Source organism: Mesoplodon mirus (assembly GCF_964341445.2).
Source record: "Mesoplodon mirus genome assembly, chromosome: 10".
Classification (NCBI taxonomy): Eukaryota; Metazoa; Chordata; class Mammalia; order Artiodactyla; family Ziphiidae; genus Mesoplodon; species Mesoplodon mirus.
This window is the reverse complement of record NC_138986.1, coordinates 98759480-98777375: the sequence shown is the minus strand read 5'-3', so window position 1 is coordinate 98777375 and position 17896 is coordinate 98759480. Positions and strand designations below refer to the sequence as shown.

The window sequence follows — 17896 nt, the reverse complement described above, 5'->3', positions numbered from 1 at the left end:
TTGCCTTTTTCATTGTATTGACATTTGCAGTGATGTTGAAACAGCAATGGTGGGTAAACCAGTTTGCATCTTAGCACAAATCAAGGCAGTGGTCTCAACATTACATTGCTTACCACCACAGACCCACGGGGCTGGAGGGAGTTGGTTCCATTTAAGAATATCCTTCATGAAGTAGAAAAAAACAATTAATTTTCTTAAACCTCAACCCTTGGTTACAGGTCTTTTTTATATGCTGTGTGACAAAATGGGAAGTTCTCAAAAACACTTCTGCTGCTAAGTAAGATGGTTGCTGCGAGGAAAAACACTTAGGCAACTGTTTGATTTGCCTATTAAACTGTGTTTTTTCTTGAAAGGCTATTTATCCGTGAAAGAAAAAGAATGACCTATAAACTAGTTACTCAGACTTGGGTATCTGATAGACATTTTCTTCTAAATGAACAAAGTGAGACTGTCACTTCAAGGGAAACAACTGACAGTATTTGTGGCCAGAATTACTAGTGGGAATTAAATTTAAACAACCTTTCTGGAGGGCATCTTCTCGATATATATTAAGAGCCTTAAAATATGCAGCTCTTCCCCTCAGTAATTCAGGAATTTACCTGAGAAAATATTTGCATATACACAAAGATGCAGGCACCAGGATACTCATCATAGCACTAGTTATATTAGCAAAATATTGGGAACAACCTAAAAGTCCAATTGTAAAAGACCAGTAAAGGAAAATCATAATATATTATTCCTTAAATGCTATATAATCACTAAATAATCAGGTCAAATAATACTGAGACCAGAATCTTTATGTTCCTGAGTAAATAAATATACAAATAAAATAGCAAATATGTAAAAAAAAATATATGTAATTATAAATGCACACTAATTAATATAAATTGAAATTTTATTTACCAAATAGTTATGGAGTCTCCAGTAATGTGTAAAGCACCACCTCTGGGGTTATGGGGTTGGGTTGAATTTTAACAGATAGTTGAAGGAGAAGGATATTCAAAGAGACAAAGGTATGGGGTTTGTCAATCATGGAACTGGTGATTTGCTCAAAGCACTTCAGTTCCAAAGCAAGTTGCATGTTGAGAATATTTACCTTGATACATTATTTTTAGGCCCTCAAATGCCAGACTAATGACGTTGAATTTATTACACTGTCATTGGTGAGCCTCTGAAACTTGTAGAGCAAGGTGCTAAGATGACTGTCTTTAAGAATACTATTCTAGCTGTCATGTTATCTAAATTGGTACTGAAGGTAAAGATACCAGGACAGTATTAAAATATTAGGGCTAGAGAGGGTGATTATGACTTGACCCAAGGCAGTGGGAAGAAAGAAAAGGTGCAATGTTTAAAGACAGCATCACAGAAGTTCACCAGTGATTAAATGTTGAGGCACATATGTTACCAAGACTGTTGCCCCAGAACCATACTCCTGCCCCTCCCTCAGACGGAAACTAACTGCCCTTATCGAGTTTCAGGCCAAATACAAAAGGAGGAAGCTGCTCCTAAAGAAATTTCTAAACAACTGGTTAGAACTAATTGGCCCAAAATGGCAGAAGACCTTGAGCCTCATTATACACTCACTGTAATACATTAGCATGCTATAAGTGACACACCCACCAGCGCCATGACAGTTGACAACTGCCATGACAACAACCAGAAGAGCCCAAAAAAGGACTGAAAAGGAGTGTTGCCTCAGTTCCTGGTCCAAACCACACCCCAGTTCTAGGATAAGTCATGAATATTCCTCCCACCCTTTACTCAATTCCCTCCATTTTACCTCAACCTTCCTATACATATGGTGTCTCAGCCTGAGTCAGGTTGAAAAGTTAATCTGCGAACCAGTTCTTGCTTCTCCATTCTTTGGCCACCGAATAAAGCTTGTGCTGTTCCAGTCCCAGCACTGGTTTTGTTATTGGCTATACGAATCCAAGCAGAAAAAGAACCTCCCAGGCTGAGACAAGGGATCTCGACCTGGGCCAAGACCCTGGCACAGGTCCAGGTGACCACTTCAATAACATAATGAGAGAAGGCAAAGATTACTCAAGTGGTTTCAAGTTCCCATTTCCAGAAACAGGAAACAGTAGTAAAAAACAAGGGAAGAAGATGAGTTGATATTATTTGAGGGCACACTGAGTTCAACTGCCAACAGGTTTTCAAACTGCCCATCAGCCAACTGGAAATACGAAACGAGAAGTCAGAAGTGAGATGAAAACTAGAGACAGAAGTGTGACAATAAAGAGATTACTTAATATTCTTTGTACAACTCAAATACTAGATATTAAAGATATAAGAAGCTTCACCACTGTTTCTAGAATTTTATGAGGTTGTTTACTTCTGTGGTGAGTAAAAGTCATAAATAAACATCACTGGTCTTATTAAAGCCAAGGGGAATGCAGCAATCTGGTAACTCAAGTGTGGACAAAGAGTGTAGCCTGACATTTCAGTAATAAAGGATGTTGCAGCCATAAAGCCATCAAGCCACTGCAGCCGGCCCCTATGGTGTGGCCTAAGAGGAATTCAGGATGGAGAAAAAGAGGACACTGGCCCTAGAGAGTTAAGGTGCATATTAAAGGAACAATTTCAGCAAGCCCAGACTCTTGCATCTTCCCATACACAGAAAAGCACTAAAATAATTAACTGAGATGCCTGCTTTTTGTGATTAGTAGTTATGTTTTGATGTTCTACTATATGTTTTTTTTCCCAGCAAAAGCTCCTATATATCCTGGTTTCTCTCTTACCTCTTTGGAACAGTTTCTCAGCGCTATCTGAGAGGCTGTTTCCGGACAACAGTCCTCAGTAATGCCTCAAATAAAACATAATTCTCAACTTTTAGGTTGTGCATTTTTTATTTTTGGTCAACAAAAGTACTGTTGAAACTGCTAAAGAATTTAACAATATAGCAGTTCTTGTGACTTCCCCAAAACAAGCTTATTTCAATAAGGTCCATATAATCGCACAACGCTAAGAAATATGAAAAGGACTAGATGTTACCGGAAATTCTTCTTGTGGAAGCGTACATTCATCATCAAGAGGTTATAGGTGCCAGCTAAAAACTGGTACTTGCCATCTTGCCCCTTCAAGGACTAAGTCACGAGCCACTGCAGCTGCTGACCCTCAACACCCCCTGAAAGGAGTGCAGGGTGGAGATCAGGAAAGACGCACTCTGTACTCTGGGAAAAACTGGCAGAACAGCCCTTCAGAGAGTTAGGTATTTTCAGGAGATGATTTTATAAGCCCAAATTCCTGCATCTTCTCATATCTAGAAAAGCACTAAGATCATTTAAGGTGACATCTGCTCCTCGTAACGAGCAGTAAGCACCTGCCAAAACGGGTGCTTGACTCCACGTACCCCTCTTCACTGAAATCATACAACACTGACCTCTCCCTCTACCTCTTGGAAGCAGCTCCTCAGAGCTCTCTGAAATGCTGTCTCCCAGGCTATAGTCCTCATTTCGCCCCAAATAAAACTTAACTCACAACTCTCACATTGTGAATTTTTTTTTCAGGTGACACAGGACAGATAAAAGTATGGTAGACAAGTTTTCCGGCAAATGTTCCCAAACTTTCTATTTGGCTTGCACTGCTAGCCAATAACAAATATCAAATGACCACGGGAATTTAAATCAGCAATGAGGACCTCCCAAGGAGAATCCTATTATCACCAATGGGTAAAAATGACTTTTCTCCAACCCAGGAAAAACATTAACAGCAAATGAGATTCGGTTATTTAAGCAGATGCATGTAAGTACATTAAAATACAAAACAAATTATATTTCTGGTATCCTGGTCAAAAAATAAATCCTACAACGGATGAGAAGGTAAGAGGAACAGAAATCAAATTTCATTTGTTCAGAATGCAACTCTAAAAATAACCCAATCTGATTCAGGTATCTCAGATGGTAAAAACCCAATACTACAACATGGTTAATCATCGCTAAAATACAAAATAAAGCATTTGTGAGACAAAGGCAAATTTCTATTCTTCTCAGGATAGTTGTTTCAAAATAGCAGTTCAGCCAATTGATAGTAATTATCATATTCTACATGATTTTTAAACAGTATAAGAGCTAATCATTGTTTTTAATAAATATAAGGGGGAAAAGTGACTAATTTAAATATCTTTTGACACATACTACAGAGTCTCTGCTATCTCTAGGAAAAATATGTTTTCTATTCATTGATGATCTTTCTACATAATATGCAGACTTAGTACAGCAAGACAGGCTGATTACATCACAATCCCCAAATGAGCAAAGACTAAGAGCAAAGAAGCTAAGGGACTTGTTATTTCCTCTAATGGTCACCGCCTCCTATAAGTCAGTCATCACCATTATCAAGATGGATCAAAACTGAGTAAACAGTTGCCAGCAGAGGAACAGCAAACACTTAAGAGTAAACTCCCAGATACAGATCTGAGTGCAACTCTAAAATGTTCGTAAAATAATTCAAAGGCAAATTAAATGAACAGTTGTTACTTATGAGCATCTTCCCACCCTTCAAAATTCAAGCCACACATCTGAAATGTATGCCACTATTTTCTTTCTTTCTACCACTGTCGCACTGCTGAACCTAAGAGCACTCCTCCGCTGTGAGGGGACAGTCACTCTTGGCCCCTTACCTGGTCAAAAAGGTCAGTACCATCTGAACCCGCTGCTCTCATGAGTTCCTCTTCGCCACCAGGGTGATACTCCATGTACGGGCTGACATTATAAACAAACCCTACATCAAATAAGGAGAAATAACACCCTAAGTGAACTTCTTACAAACTGTACAAATTAGAAATCGAAGTTTCAATAATTTTTCCCAAATACATTCCATTTAACAAACCATTATTTAGAAGTATTAAGAACATGAGGGCTCTGAGATTTCACCGTACTTGCAAGCTAACAAGTTAGCCGGCCAGTTTCATGGGTTCTGACAGAAAACACGAGACTCCCAGGTTAGAAACAAAGGACAGCTTAGTACTTACATCAGTAGCGGCAACTAGAATATCAGCAACTGCATGAGTTCCCTGAACCCCGATTCCCACAGAGCTATGTGAAGAGGGCCAGATAACACCTGTAAACTCGATGTGCTTCATGACGGAAGGGCAACCTTGAGCTTAGGAAGCTCGAATCTTTTCTAAAGGGCAGTAAATACACCTGGCCCTTTGCTCTGGAGAGAGACATGATCTCTACTATACTGAACAGTAAGCAAAGCTGTCCTTTGCTCTAGAGGGAGACACGAGCTGTACCATCTGAGGTTGTGCACTGCGCAAACATCCCTGAAAAGACTGCCTAGAACAACGGGCGTCCGCGCGTCTGCTCGCAAGCCATGCAGGTGTGCCAAGACCTATAGAGAACTGCCTCCTAAGGCAAAGAAATAATGAAACACCATATATAATATTTAACAGTTCTCTCTCCCCTCACCTCTCTCTCTCATATTACCACTTTATCGTCCTCTACTGCCCTGGCACGAGAATCTGATGAAAAAGAATGGAGCCGTCACCCATATGTTGATCATCTCAGCAAAGGCTGAGATGGTGACTGGGCCACTGAGGCACGGTCTGCGAAAGCAAGCACAATTCTTTTCTGCAGTTGCCCAAGGAACCAAGATTATTATTTAGATCTTAATAATCCTTTCATCTTCCCCAATATTTACTTTATCTGTTCATATATTTAACTATGTTTTTATCTTTTAAGAAGGAGGGATAGGGAACAAGAAATACAGGAGAGGGCTTCCCTGGTGGCGCAGTGGTTGAGAGTCCGCCTGCCGATGCAGGGGACACAGGTTCGTTCCCCGGTCCGGGAAGATCCCACATGCCGCGGAGCGGCTGGGCCCATGAGCCATGGCCGCTGGGCCTGTGCATCCGGAGCCTGTGCTCCGCAACGGGAGAGGCCACGACAGTGAGAGGCCCGCGTACCACACACACAAAAAAAAGAAATACAGGAGAATAGCTCAATGAATAGCCTACCCAAGGAAGTGAATTCCTTTTTAATCCTTCACTTGTAGTAAACTAGAGAGCAGACAAATCCAGCCCTCAAGACTCCTCAAGAGTGAAAGGAGGACAACTGATTTTCTTATATCCAAAACTATTCCTTATGTAATGACTTCCATGAATTTAAATAACCTCATATAATTTAAAATGTTCATCCTATATAATAATCTTGGAAGGAAAGTAGTTGAATTTCAGACTCAAGAAAGGTACTATAATTTTTCCACCAGTTTAATTTGGAAAATAACCAAGCAGTCCAGGTTTCTTTATAAAATTGCTTAAAGGCAATTCACAAAAAGAAATAAATTCACAAAATCTCTCTTCCAGCAGTCCTCCAAAAAAGTCAGGAAAAGAAAAAAAAAAAAAAAAAAAACTGGCAGAGTTCCCCTGTCTCTCCTTCCCCATTCACCTTTCCCCACCAAATTTAGAAGGAATTGTTGCTATTGTTTAATGCTCCAAATTCCAGAGACCACAAATGTCTGAAGTAATGATTAGGATCAGAATTATTCCCAATAGGCTTTTAAAGATACAGAATGCGTTCCAAACAAAAGAATTCCAAACTTTCTCCGCAACCAAACCTTGACTTGGGTTCTAGAGTTTCTCAGGAATGTGAAATCTATAACACACGATCATCTAACTTTCTGTGATGGAATCCCATGTATTTCAGCAACCAGTTGAAAGATGACCAGGCAGCTTAACAACTAACCCTGATCACCAGAGAAAGCCTGAGACATCCCACGGGTGTTCTCTGCTGCCCGCCAATCCTTTAGATCAACCCTTGTCCTCTCGTATCTTCCTTCTGATGGACTAGGATCACTCTGGACCTGAAGAATTTCCCATCCTCTTCAAATGCACGAAGTCAGGAATGCCTATAAAATCCCTCACTTTAAGGAATTAAGATTGTTAGTGTCTCAGCCCAAGAAATGTTAGCTCCAACCACACTTGGCAGTGTCAGTAATTTGCTAATTATGAGACTTTAAACCCAGCCCCAAGATGCAACAGGTGCATTTCCTCTGGTCCAGAGGCTCGCTATTCCCTCTTTTTCTTCCTCCCCTATCTCCTTCCTTTTTGCCTTTTCAAAAGCATTTCCTAACAACTAAAATTTGCACCTCTGATTGTAGCTGAAGAAAACAAGAACCTAGCTTTATGCTTTTCCCTCATGCTTTACTGTATTCTATTTGTACGATACATGGCTTTTAAATTTATTTATTTATTTTTGGCTGTGTTGGGTCTTCGTTTCGTGCGAGGGCTTTCTCTAGTTGCAGCGAGCGGGGGCCCCTCTTCGTCGCGGTGTGCGGGCCTCTCACTGTCGCAGCCTCTCTTGTTGCGGAGCACAGGCTCCAGATGCGCAGGCTTAGTAGCTGTGGCTCACGGGCCTAGTTGCTCCGTGGCCTCTGGGATCTTCCCAGACCAGGGCTCGAACCCGTGTCCCCTGCATTGGCAGGTAGATTCTCAACCACTGCGCCACCAGGGAAGCCCTGATACATGGCTTTTAGATAGTAATTTCTCACATGCAAGTTTCCAGCCTCCTATGAGTTCTTACCACCTGATTTTTAGAAACTAATTTTACAACGTTCCAAATTTTGCAGTGATTCAATTAACTTCTTCCTACAGCTCTAATTGCTCAGGTGTGGCAGATTTGCACAACTGATTGCCCATTAAATATAAACAAATAGTATTTATGAACCAACAGACATAATCTCAATTTGATGCTAGGCTATTAATAAATTCTGCAAAACCTAAATGTTAATAATGACATTAAGAACAAAAATGGGCAGGAATGGATTCATGAAACATCAATCCTAAATGGTGCAAAACTAGGCTGGGACCAAGATCCTCTGGTCACAGCCCAACTGCTGCTTTTAGATCATTTACATGGATGACTTTCAGTGGCAGAGGGGGACTTAGGGAGGATACCTACCTACCTACCCATCTATCTATCTCCTCCTTTGTGCTTATATTTTATTTTTTGTAGTTTTTTTCTTTAAACTCTAATCAGGAGTAGATACAAGAAAAGGACTGACTGAGTACTGTGACGAAAAGCAACTTAATTTCACAATATATACATACACCAAATCATAATGTTATACACCATAAACTTATACCATGTTATAGGTCAATTATATCTCAATGAAGCTGGGGTAAAAAAAAAAGAGGAGGAGGGGCTTCCCTGGTGGTGCAGTGGTTGAGAGTCCGCCTGCCGATGCAGGGGACACGGGTTCGTGCCCCGGTCCGGGAAGATCCCACATGCCGCGGAGCGGCTGGGCCCATGAGCCATGGCCGCTGAGCCTGCGCGTCCGGAGCCTGTGCTCCGCAACGGGAGAGGCCACAACAGTGAGAGGCCCGCGTACCGCAAAAAAAAAAAAAAAAGAGGAGGAGCAACTTACTGAAACCGAAATACGGCAGTTCTATTAAGAATATATACTCTAGTGTTAAAATATCGATACATTATTTTAAAATGTCCTAGCAATATTCAGGGGTATATTTTATAGCTAATTCATCCTAGCAGAGCTGCAGTGCAATGGAAAGCACACAGTCAGAACAACAGCTAAACTGAGCTCTGTAGGCAATGTACTGGTAGAACCTGTTCTAACATTTTCACACTAAATTATCTTGTTTCTGTTATATGTCTGGAACTCTGGAGTTCTCCAATAAGTTCCTAGAATAAAAATCAGCCACTTCAAAATTACCAGTTCAATCACAGAATGACAGTCTTAAAACTGGGAGAATTCTACAGGCAATTTTTAGTCTGATCTTGCATCCAGTACAGGATTCACCTCTACAGGATGTATAGACAGCATGTGCACACAGCGTATAGGATCATCCAGCATCTGCTTGGATCCATCCAGTACCAACGTCTAGTTTAAAACTGCTTGTTGAAAAGCTTAGTTCAAGGATCAATATCATTTCAGATATAACCTGAAAACTAATGTTGCCATTTTACACACAAAGAACTCTTCCATCTTGGCAAACGCTGCCTCTAGTTTTTCACAAATATTTTCACAAATATTTTTATTTGTTGTAATTTAAACCCCAACTGCTACTGATAAAGACTATGGGCATCTTACAGTAATATATTAACTTTAAGTTTGTGTAAGATTGTGCGTACAAATTTTAAAAACACACACTGAAACGTGTAAAAGAAAAGAAAATATACCGGTTGCCTAGCCTAGCTAACAGTGTTACTACGATAGAGCAATTAAATGTGGTCCTGAACTTCCTAGCAGCTAAGGCCAAAGGAGATACTAGTTACAGTGGTCTCATTACCAGATCTTAAAAAGTATTAAAACGGAACAACAGACAAACAGAGACTCATTAGTTCTTTAAAGGCAGAAGACTCCCTTCGAGTTTTTGATATTGATATTGCAAAGATCTGAGCCCCTATACAGGGGCCGTGGACCACATAACATATAGTACAATTTAACAACATGCAGAAACATTCTTCAGGTAGCATTCCTCCCATCCTCTCCAGCCTCAGGTAACCACAAAGGTACTTACTTTCTGTCTCTTCAGACGTATATATTTTGGGCATTTCACATAAATGGAATCACACAATTTGTGGTCTCTTGTGTTTGCCTTCTCTCACTTAGATATTAGATATGAGATATCTTAGATATCTCACTATTTTCAAGGTTCATCCATGGTACTGCATCTATCAGTACTTCATTCCTTTTTGCAGCTGAATAATATTTCATGTATGGATGGGCTACATTTTAGTTATCCATCCATCAGCTCGGAGACATTTAGGTTGTTTCCACTTTTTAGCTTTTATGAATAATGCTGCTATGAACATTTGTGCACATGGCTTTGTGTGGGCATATATTTGTATTTCTGTTAAGTATATACCAAGGAGTGAACTTCCTGGGTCACACAGCAATGTATGTTTAACCTTTTGAGGAACTTTTTCCATTCTCTGCAGTAATATGTGAAGGTTCCAATTCCAGACCGCTCATTTTTTAGTCACTACTCCAACTCCCCTTAGAGAGGAAAAGCCTTTTGCCACCTGTGGAACCTGAATCACACCTCATATCTCAGATAACTGAACTCAGAACTGGATTGCAGCATGACCCAAACTATTCTAAACCCCCAGCTCTAGATGACACAGGACAGTGGAAGACTCAAGTGGACTTTTTATATCTATTAATCTAGCTCCCAGATGGGGCTCCCACAATTTTTCAGGTTAGGTACCCATATATGTGAACCCTGACAGCCCACTAATAAGGAGGTAAGGGCATCCCCATGGTTCAGGCCACACACCCACTAACTAGTAATTTTTCACTTTTTCTTTGTTCTATGTTGTAAGTCAGAGTTTCAAAGTATGGTCCAGGGGCTCCTGCAAAGCTCAAGACTCTTTTGGTGGTCCAAGGCCAAAACTTTTTCATAACAATACTAAGATGCTGCCTGCCTTTTTTAAAAAATTCTTTCACAAGTGTATAAGATTAAATGCAGAAGGTGATATGAGAATATGGTTGTTATCTATTAAGCCATACATTAAAGATATTTGCCAACATGTAAAACAATGTCACTTTCTCACTATGTTTTGTTTTGGAAAATATAGTTATTTTTCATGAAAATATTATTATTTATGATAACATAGAGAGTTTACTTTTAAATCAATTTTTAAAATTCTTTCAATTTCTCAATTTTAATTTCTGAAGGGTAAACATCAATAGATATGACCATCATAAATAGAAGTTCTTTGGGGTCCTCAGTAATTTTTAAAGGAGTAAAGGGATCTTAAAACCAAAAAGTTTGAGAACTACTGCTATAAGTAAAAGTGGTATTTTTATAATTAGCCTTTAAAATAATTTGTTTTAAAATTCAAACACAAATGTAACTCCAAAGCCCCACATTACATTAATTCAACAAGTTTATTTAACGTCTATCATGTATACACAAAGTATTATGCTGCCATACTGCAGTGTTCCTGTTTATTTCACTAATCACCACTGTTCGTTTTGTTGGCTCTACAATAAATGAAGGAAAAGGGTGTGCTCACATAGTAAAATCATGGCATATTTCACTGTATTCAAATACACAGATCCATTTTTGCAAGTACTGCGACTACTTTGCCATCTTGTGTTCAGTAAAGAAACTGCATATTGTTTTCATTATTTTACGTCTGATGTTTATCTAGTTCTAACAACTGCTGAGAAAAGGGTGTTAAAATACACAATGGTTATGGATTTGAATTTTTCCTTTCAATTCTATTAATGTTTGCTTCATGTTTTTGTTCTGTTTTTTTTTGCGGTACGCGGGCCTCTCACTGTTGTGGCCTCTCCCATTGTGGAGCACAGGCTCCGGACGCGCAGGCTCAGTGGCCATGGCTCACGGGCCCAGCCGCTCCGCAGCATGTGGGATCTTCCCGGGATCTGCCTGGACTGGGGCACGAACCCATGTACCCTGCATCAGCAGGCGGACCCTCAACCACTGTGCCACAGGGAAGCCCTGCTTCATGTATTTTGAATCTTTGTTATCAGGCATGAACAGTGTTCCTAATAACCCTTTCAACATTATAAAATGTCTTTATCTCTAGTAAGAGGCTTTTCTTTGGTAATAGTTTTTTTATCTGCTATTAATATAGCCCTTTTTTTTTTTTTTTTTTTTTTTGGCCATGCCATGTGCCTTGTGGGATCTTAATTCCCCGACCAAGGATTGAACCCAGGCCCAGGGCAGGGAAAGCACCAAGTCCTAACCACTGGACCAACAGGGAATTCCCTATATTTACTATTTAGATAGTATACTTTTTCCTACACATTTATTTTCAACCTGTGTCTTTATATTTAAAGTGTATCTCTCACAGATACCACGTAGTTAGGTCTTGATACATATACACACAGAAAATCTCTTATCTTTCAATTAGAATAACTAGTCCATTTACACTTAAATTAGTTACTGATGTGATTGAATTCAGAGCTACCATCTTATTAGTCTCCCTCCTCAGCCCCAAGTTTTCTTTTTTCTTTTTTTTTCCTCCAAGTTTTCTGTTTGTGTCTCTATTCCTCTTTCTCTGACTTCTTTTGGGCTAACCAAATATTTTTTGAAAATTTCATTTTATTTTATCTATTGGCTTTTTAGTATACCTATCTGCATTATATTTTAAGTGACTGTTCTAGGGGTTACAATATATATCCCTAAGTTTAACCAGTTTACTTGAGTTAATGTTGTACCGCTTCATATGTAATATAAGAACAATTTACCACCCTCCATCTCTGATACTTTATGTAACCCCACAATACAATGTTATAGTTTTGCTTTAGAAAGTCATGTATTTTTTAAAAGATAAGAGGAAAAAAAGTAATCCTGTCTCTTTCCTCACATATTTACTATTTCCTAAACATCTGAGTTTCCATCTGGTATCATTACCCTTTAACCTGATGGATTTCCTTTAGGGCTCCTTGTAGTATAGGTCTGCTGATACTAAATTCATAGTTTTCATTTATCCGAAAAAGTCTTTATTTCATCTGCATCCTTAAAGTATCTTTAATGATATAGAATTCAGAGTTGATGGTGTTATTTTATTCTCTTCAGCAGTCCTTCTTATAGCGTCCAGGTGTTTTGCTTCTGGCTGTTCTCAAGATTTTATCTTTGGCTTTCAGCAGTCTGAATATCATGTGTCCCTATGTGATTTTCTTTGCATTGATCATGTGTGGATTTGCTAAGCTTTTGAATTGACAATTTTATGTCTTTCACCAAATTTGGAAAATTTTTGGCCAGTATTTCTTCAAATATTTTTCTGTTCCATTCTGCCATTCCTCTCCTTCTGGAATTCCAAATAAATATATATTAGACATTTTAATTTTATCCCAGAGGTCCCTGAGCCTCCATTCATTTTACTTTGGGTCATTTTCCTCTCTGTTCTACAGATAATTTCTATTAATCTATCCGCAAGTTCACTAAGCTTCCTTTTTATTAGGTCCAGTTTGTTATTAGGCCCATTTGGTAAAATGTTTTACTTCATATATTGTATTTCTCAGTTGTACATTCCCATTTTTTATAGTCTCCTATTTGTTGATTCATTATGAACAATGATGAGATTTCCTATTTGTTCATTCATTATATACCTATGTTTCTCTACTTCCTTGAGTATTGCTGTAATAGGTGCTTTAAAATCCTTGTGAACTAAATTCAACATCTGGATCATTTCCGGGTCAGTCTCTAATAACTGCCTTTTCTCTTGAGCATGTCTAGAAACTTTGGATTATATTCTGGCCACTGTAAATAGTATGTTGTAGAAATTCTGGATTCTGTTACATTCCTCCAAAGAGTACTGACTGTTTTAGTAGGCAATTAACTTGACTGGACTTAAACTCTAAACTCTGTTTCCCCTTTGGCGGAATGAAAACTAAAACCTCTGATCAATCCTTTTAGCCTTAGTTAGGCTGCCTAGAGTTTGTCCGTATGCAAGATTTAGACAGTTTATATCCCTCTCTGGATCTCTTTTTCCGGATTTTCTTCATTTTTCAGTTAGTACAAATGCCCCAAACTCGGTCATCTAGTTCTTCAGGCCAGCCCAATCCTGTCATCTAGTTCTTCAACTCAAGACTGGGCGTCTCCATCTGAATTTTAGCCACTGTTCACAGTACCAACTTGGGCATGACTTCAAGTCAAATGCCACAGGAAATGGCAATTCACCCAGTGACAGTTCCTTCTTCTAAATATAGATGACCCTTACCCTCTAGTTTCTGTCTGCTTTTGGTTGCTCACCAGTGTTTTTAGATAGTTTTTTTTTTTTTAGTATGTTGTCCTCAATTTATACTCAGTATTTGCTGGAGTTTTAGTCCAAAAGGAGTTAGTTAATCAGTTACACCTAAGAGCAGAATTCTGCCTAATATTTTAGAAAACTAGGCAATTATCTTGCTAATTTCAATAGAGACAAATGGAAAAGATATTAATGAAAGATAAATGGATTTTATAATGATTTAAAGTAAATGTGGCCTTGGTATTTAAGAATAATATAATAGAATGTAGGCTTGCAAGGTGTTGGATAATAGAGTATCTCAGGACTTTGGGATTAAAAGCACACATTTGCCTCTCACATTCCTGCAATCTTCCTAATGACTACAAAGAATAAATAAGACATAAAACCACAGAGACACAGAAATCAGAAGAGGACATGAGTGCAGTAAAGTTTTGGAAGACTGAAAGCCAAATGATAAGCAATAATTTACTTAGCAGAGTGAAGAAAGGTGAAATAAGGCCTATGTGTAAATTGGAGGGGAACCTATAAAAAAGCCAATATGTGCAGCAGAACCCCCAAAAGGTGCAGTAATCAGTAATCCAGGTAGTTCTGAAAGTGAGGGTACAGGAGGCAACCAAGTAATAAGCCCCTTTCCCAACCCACAAGAAGTGTAGGTTTACTCTCCAGAGACAAGGAACCACAGACACGTTATACTCGGGGAAGCGGCAATTAGTGGAGGAGGGGCTTGAACTAAAAATGAGAAGTAAAAGTCTACGTGTCAGAACACTAAGATCCACCTCCTACCACCCATCGCAGCAGAACAGTTACTTGCAGGTGATTGGAAGACTGTAGCCTAAAAGCAAAGATTTCCATATAGTAGGCTGGGGATCCCTGCCACTGCCCCCAGTCAATTCATAGAAAAATGTTCTGCCCATACTCGTGGGACTTCCATTCACCCTTCTGGGCCATCACTCACCATGAAGAGGCAGAACGTTTGACAAGAGTCTCTAAAATTAAAATTAGTATCTTAAGTACTTATTAATTGCCTAGTTCTGGTGCAGTTTTTAAGAGGAAACAAAAAAAAAAAGACTAGAAATGAGACAAGCGCTACCTCAGAGAAATGAGAACCAGACAGCAACTGTCCTGAATATAACTTCGAGCTTCAAACTGCACCAAATGACTTCAATGATGGCCAGTCTAATTAACAAAAGAGCTAAAAGAATCTGGTCTGAATGCCTCAGTTTGCCCAGGAAAATTTAAATGGAATGTAATAAAGGCCTCCAAGCACTTCAGAAGGTTGACTGGCCATAATTATCAAAGGTCATCTTATGTTACATTATTAGTATTAGGAAAAAGAGCCGTGACATTTAACAGTTTCATTAAAAGGAAACTGACCTGTAAAAGCATGAAAAATTAACCAACGGTCTGAGCAGTCAGTTACACTCTGAGTATTTTGAAAAAAATCCACAAACTTCTCCTAGAAAGAATAATGACCAAACATTACTAGCACCAGACACCTTACTATTCTTAAACTGGATTTACAACTTACACCAGTAATAAACAAGACACTCTATCTCTAAAAGATCAGTTTTCCAACTACCCCACTCTTTCCTATACCGTGGGAGCATTTCCCTCTGTTTGCCTGTGCCTTAGGGCTACCAATGCCAGCTACCAACACTGAACTGCCTTGCTATTAGTTACCTGGAAAAAAAAACCCAAATATGTCCTTAAGCTTTGAGTTATTTCCTATTTTCCAAAACAAGCCAGCTGCAAAGATTAATTAAGATGTAATGATGGGGAATTCCCTGGCAGTCCACTGGTTAGGACTCTGCGATTTCACTGCTGAGGGCCCAGGTTCATTCTCTGGTCGGGGAACTAAGATCTGCAAGCTGAGCGGCATGGCTGGGAAAAGAAAAAAAACAAAGGTGTAATGATGAACTTAAGAAGTAGAAAGCCCCAAGAAAAAATTGCTCCCACCCTTAACAAAAAGAAAAAAGCCAGATAATCCAAAAACACTGTTAAGTTTTTTTTGAGGATTTTTTTTATATATAAATTGATTTATTTTATTTATTTGTTTTTGGCTGTGTTGGGTCTTCCTTGCCACGCGCAGACTTTCTCTAGTTGCCACGAGCTGGGGCTACTCTTCTTTGTGGTGCACGGGCTTCTCATTGCGGTGGCTTCTCTTGTTGCGGAGCACGGGCTCTAGGCACGTGGGCTTCCGTAGCTGCGTAGCATGTGGGATCTTCCCGGACCAGGGCTCGAACCCGTGTCCCCTGAATTGGCAGGTGGATTCTTAAACACTGCGCCACCAGTGAAGTCCCAAAACGCTGCAAGTTTCTGAGTCCATCCGTGAGGTGACGTGGTAAGGCAACCAAATATCTAAATTCCACAGCGTGACAAGCCCCTCTGAGGAAATGGGACATATGAACCAACTTCACCTTTGACAGAGCACAGGCAAAAGAGATGTTGCTATAAAGCAACTGAAAGTTTAACAAACTCTTTTAGGGCCCAGTGTGCACTAGTGCCAATTTAGAAGGCTAAGAGGCTCACGTACAAAGGGATTCTGCATCCAGTCAATTCTTTTTTCATAGTCTTGCACCTCATGAGATGCTCATGGGAGACAGCGTGAGCAGGGCAGACCTGAGAAAGGTCCATAGGTGGCCCAGGTGTGTAGTACCTGCTCCAAGACTTGAGGGTAGAGTGGGAGTACCAAGAAAAGGCCATCTATACTTTGGGCCTGCGGGAGTACAAGGTGGGGATCAGCTACTGCTGAGGAAGGAGCAAGAAATTCACCCATGCTGCAGATCAACCCTGACACGCGGCAAACGCAGTCTGTTGCTGGGAAGGGCTAGTAAAGCCTCCCACCCTCAAGTCCCTGCACTGATATCAGGCAAAGGTTAGCTGCTGCTGGATAGGGCAGGAAACACACATCCTCCTTCACTCTGCACTGACATGAGGCAAATGGAAGCTAAGTACTAGAGGAGGGACAGAAAGCCCACTCAGGCCGAGATCCTACACTGATATGAAACAGATGACTTCTAGGACTGGAAGGCAGGCAGAGTAATTGCTCACACCCCATGCCCTCTGCCCTGTCCTCCTCCTCCCCTACTGACATAAGGCAAAGTTCAGCTGCCATGGGCAAGAAAGCTGCCTGCATTCTAAACCCTGCACTGAGTAAGAGGCAGTGGGAAAGCGACAGGATCGCTGAGAAAGCTCAGCCCATGGGGCTCAGGTAACAGGACCTGCCTAAGACTGAGGCTGAAACAGGAAAACTGCAAAACCCCTTCTACCACCACAAGACTTACATCAAACAACAAGTAAGAGCAGTCTGCCAGTGGGAGAGGGGCAAGAACATGGTGAGAGACCCTATGCAAGCATACAGGGCAAGCTGTCAGCTAAGAAGAGCAGAATAGGGACAATGAAAAAACCCTCCAACACTAAGGCCCCGCATCAAAAACAAGGCAGTAGTCACCTACTGTTGGAGGAATCTGAAGTCAGTGGTGCACCGATGATAACAATAACAACCACCCCAAACCCAGACCAACTACTAACTAAGCTGACTCAACCTAATTGCCAGAAAAAGTGTACCATTTCTTTTTTTTTCCCTTCTGTTAAAGAAAGGCAGACTGCCACATGCAGCAGCTCATTTGGATGTGTGTGGAGTACTAGAAGCTTGACTACCCTACGTTCTCCTACAAATGACCTTGAGAGCTTGTTTGCAGGTTCTAGTAGGGGAGCGCAGCTACTCATATACCCTTGACGGAAGAACAGTCCCCCTCTATCGGGCAAGGTCATCCTCTTCAACCAAGCATGCAGCTTCAAGAGGGACGCACATGGAGTGGTGAGGGAGAAAGGGGAGACCCGCCTAGCCATCCAGATCAGCCAAATCAACCCTGGTGATCAATGGGGTGACAGATGTCTCAGCCAGATCACCCTCACATCCAAAAGTGTACCATCTCTGAGTATAAACACCTCAAGTTCTACTGTTCGTCTATATTCAATGTGTAACACACAATCAAAAAATTGTAAGACACGTTTTTCAAAATGATAAAACCCACTGTCAACAGAGAAAAACAGCAATACAACCAGACTTAGAGATAGTGCATATACTGGAACTTATAGGACAGAGACATTAAAATAGCTCTAATTAATATATTAAAAGATCTAGTAGAAAATAAGGTTGACACTTAATAAATAGGAAATTTCAGCACAGAGATGAAAGCTATACAAAGAAGCCT

At 40.1% G+C, this 17896-nt stretch overlaps 1 protein-coding gene across 2 annotated transcripts in view; it reads right to left on the bottom strand.

Annotated features, from left to right (window-relative positions):
• The window catches only part of CYB5R4 (cytochrome b5 reductase 4), a 94675-nt gene that overhangs the window by 54197 nt on the left and 22582 nt on the right, over positions 1-17896 (bottom strand). For both annotated transcript variants that reach the window (XM_082634367.1, XM_082634366.1), the window contains exon 3: positions 4622-4722. In XM_082634367.1, coding sequence (XP_082490493.1) covers positions 4622-4722 — 101 coding nt within the window. The remainder of the gene's footprint in view (positions 1-4621; positions 4723-17896) is intronic.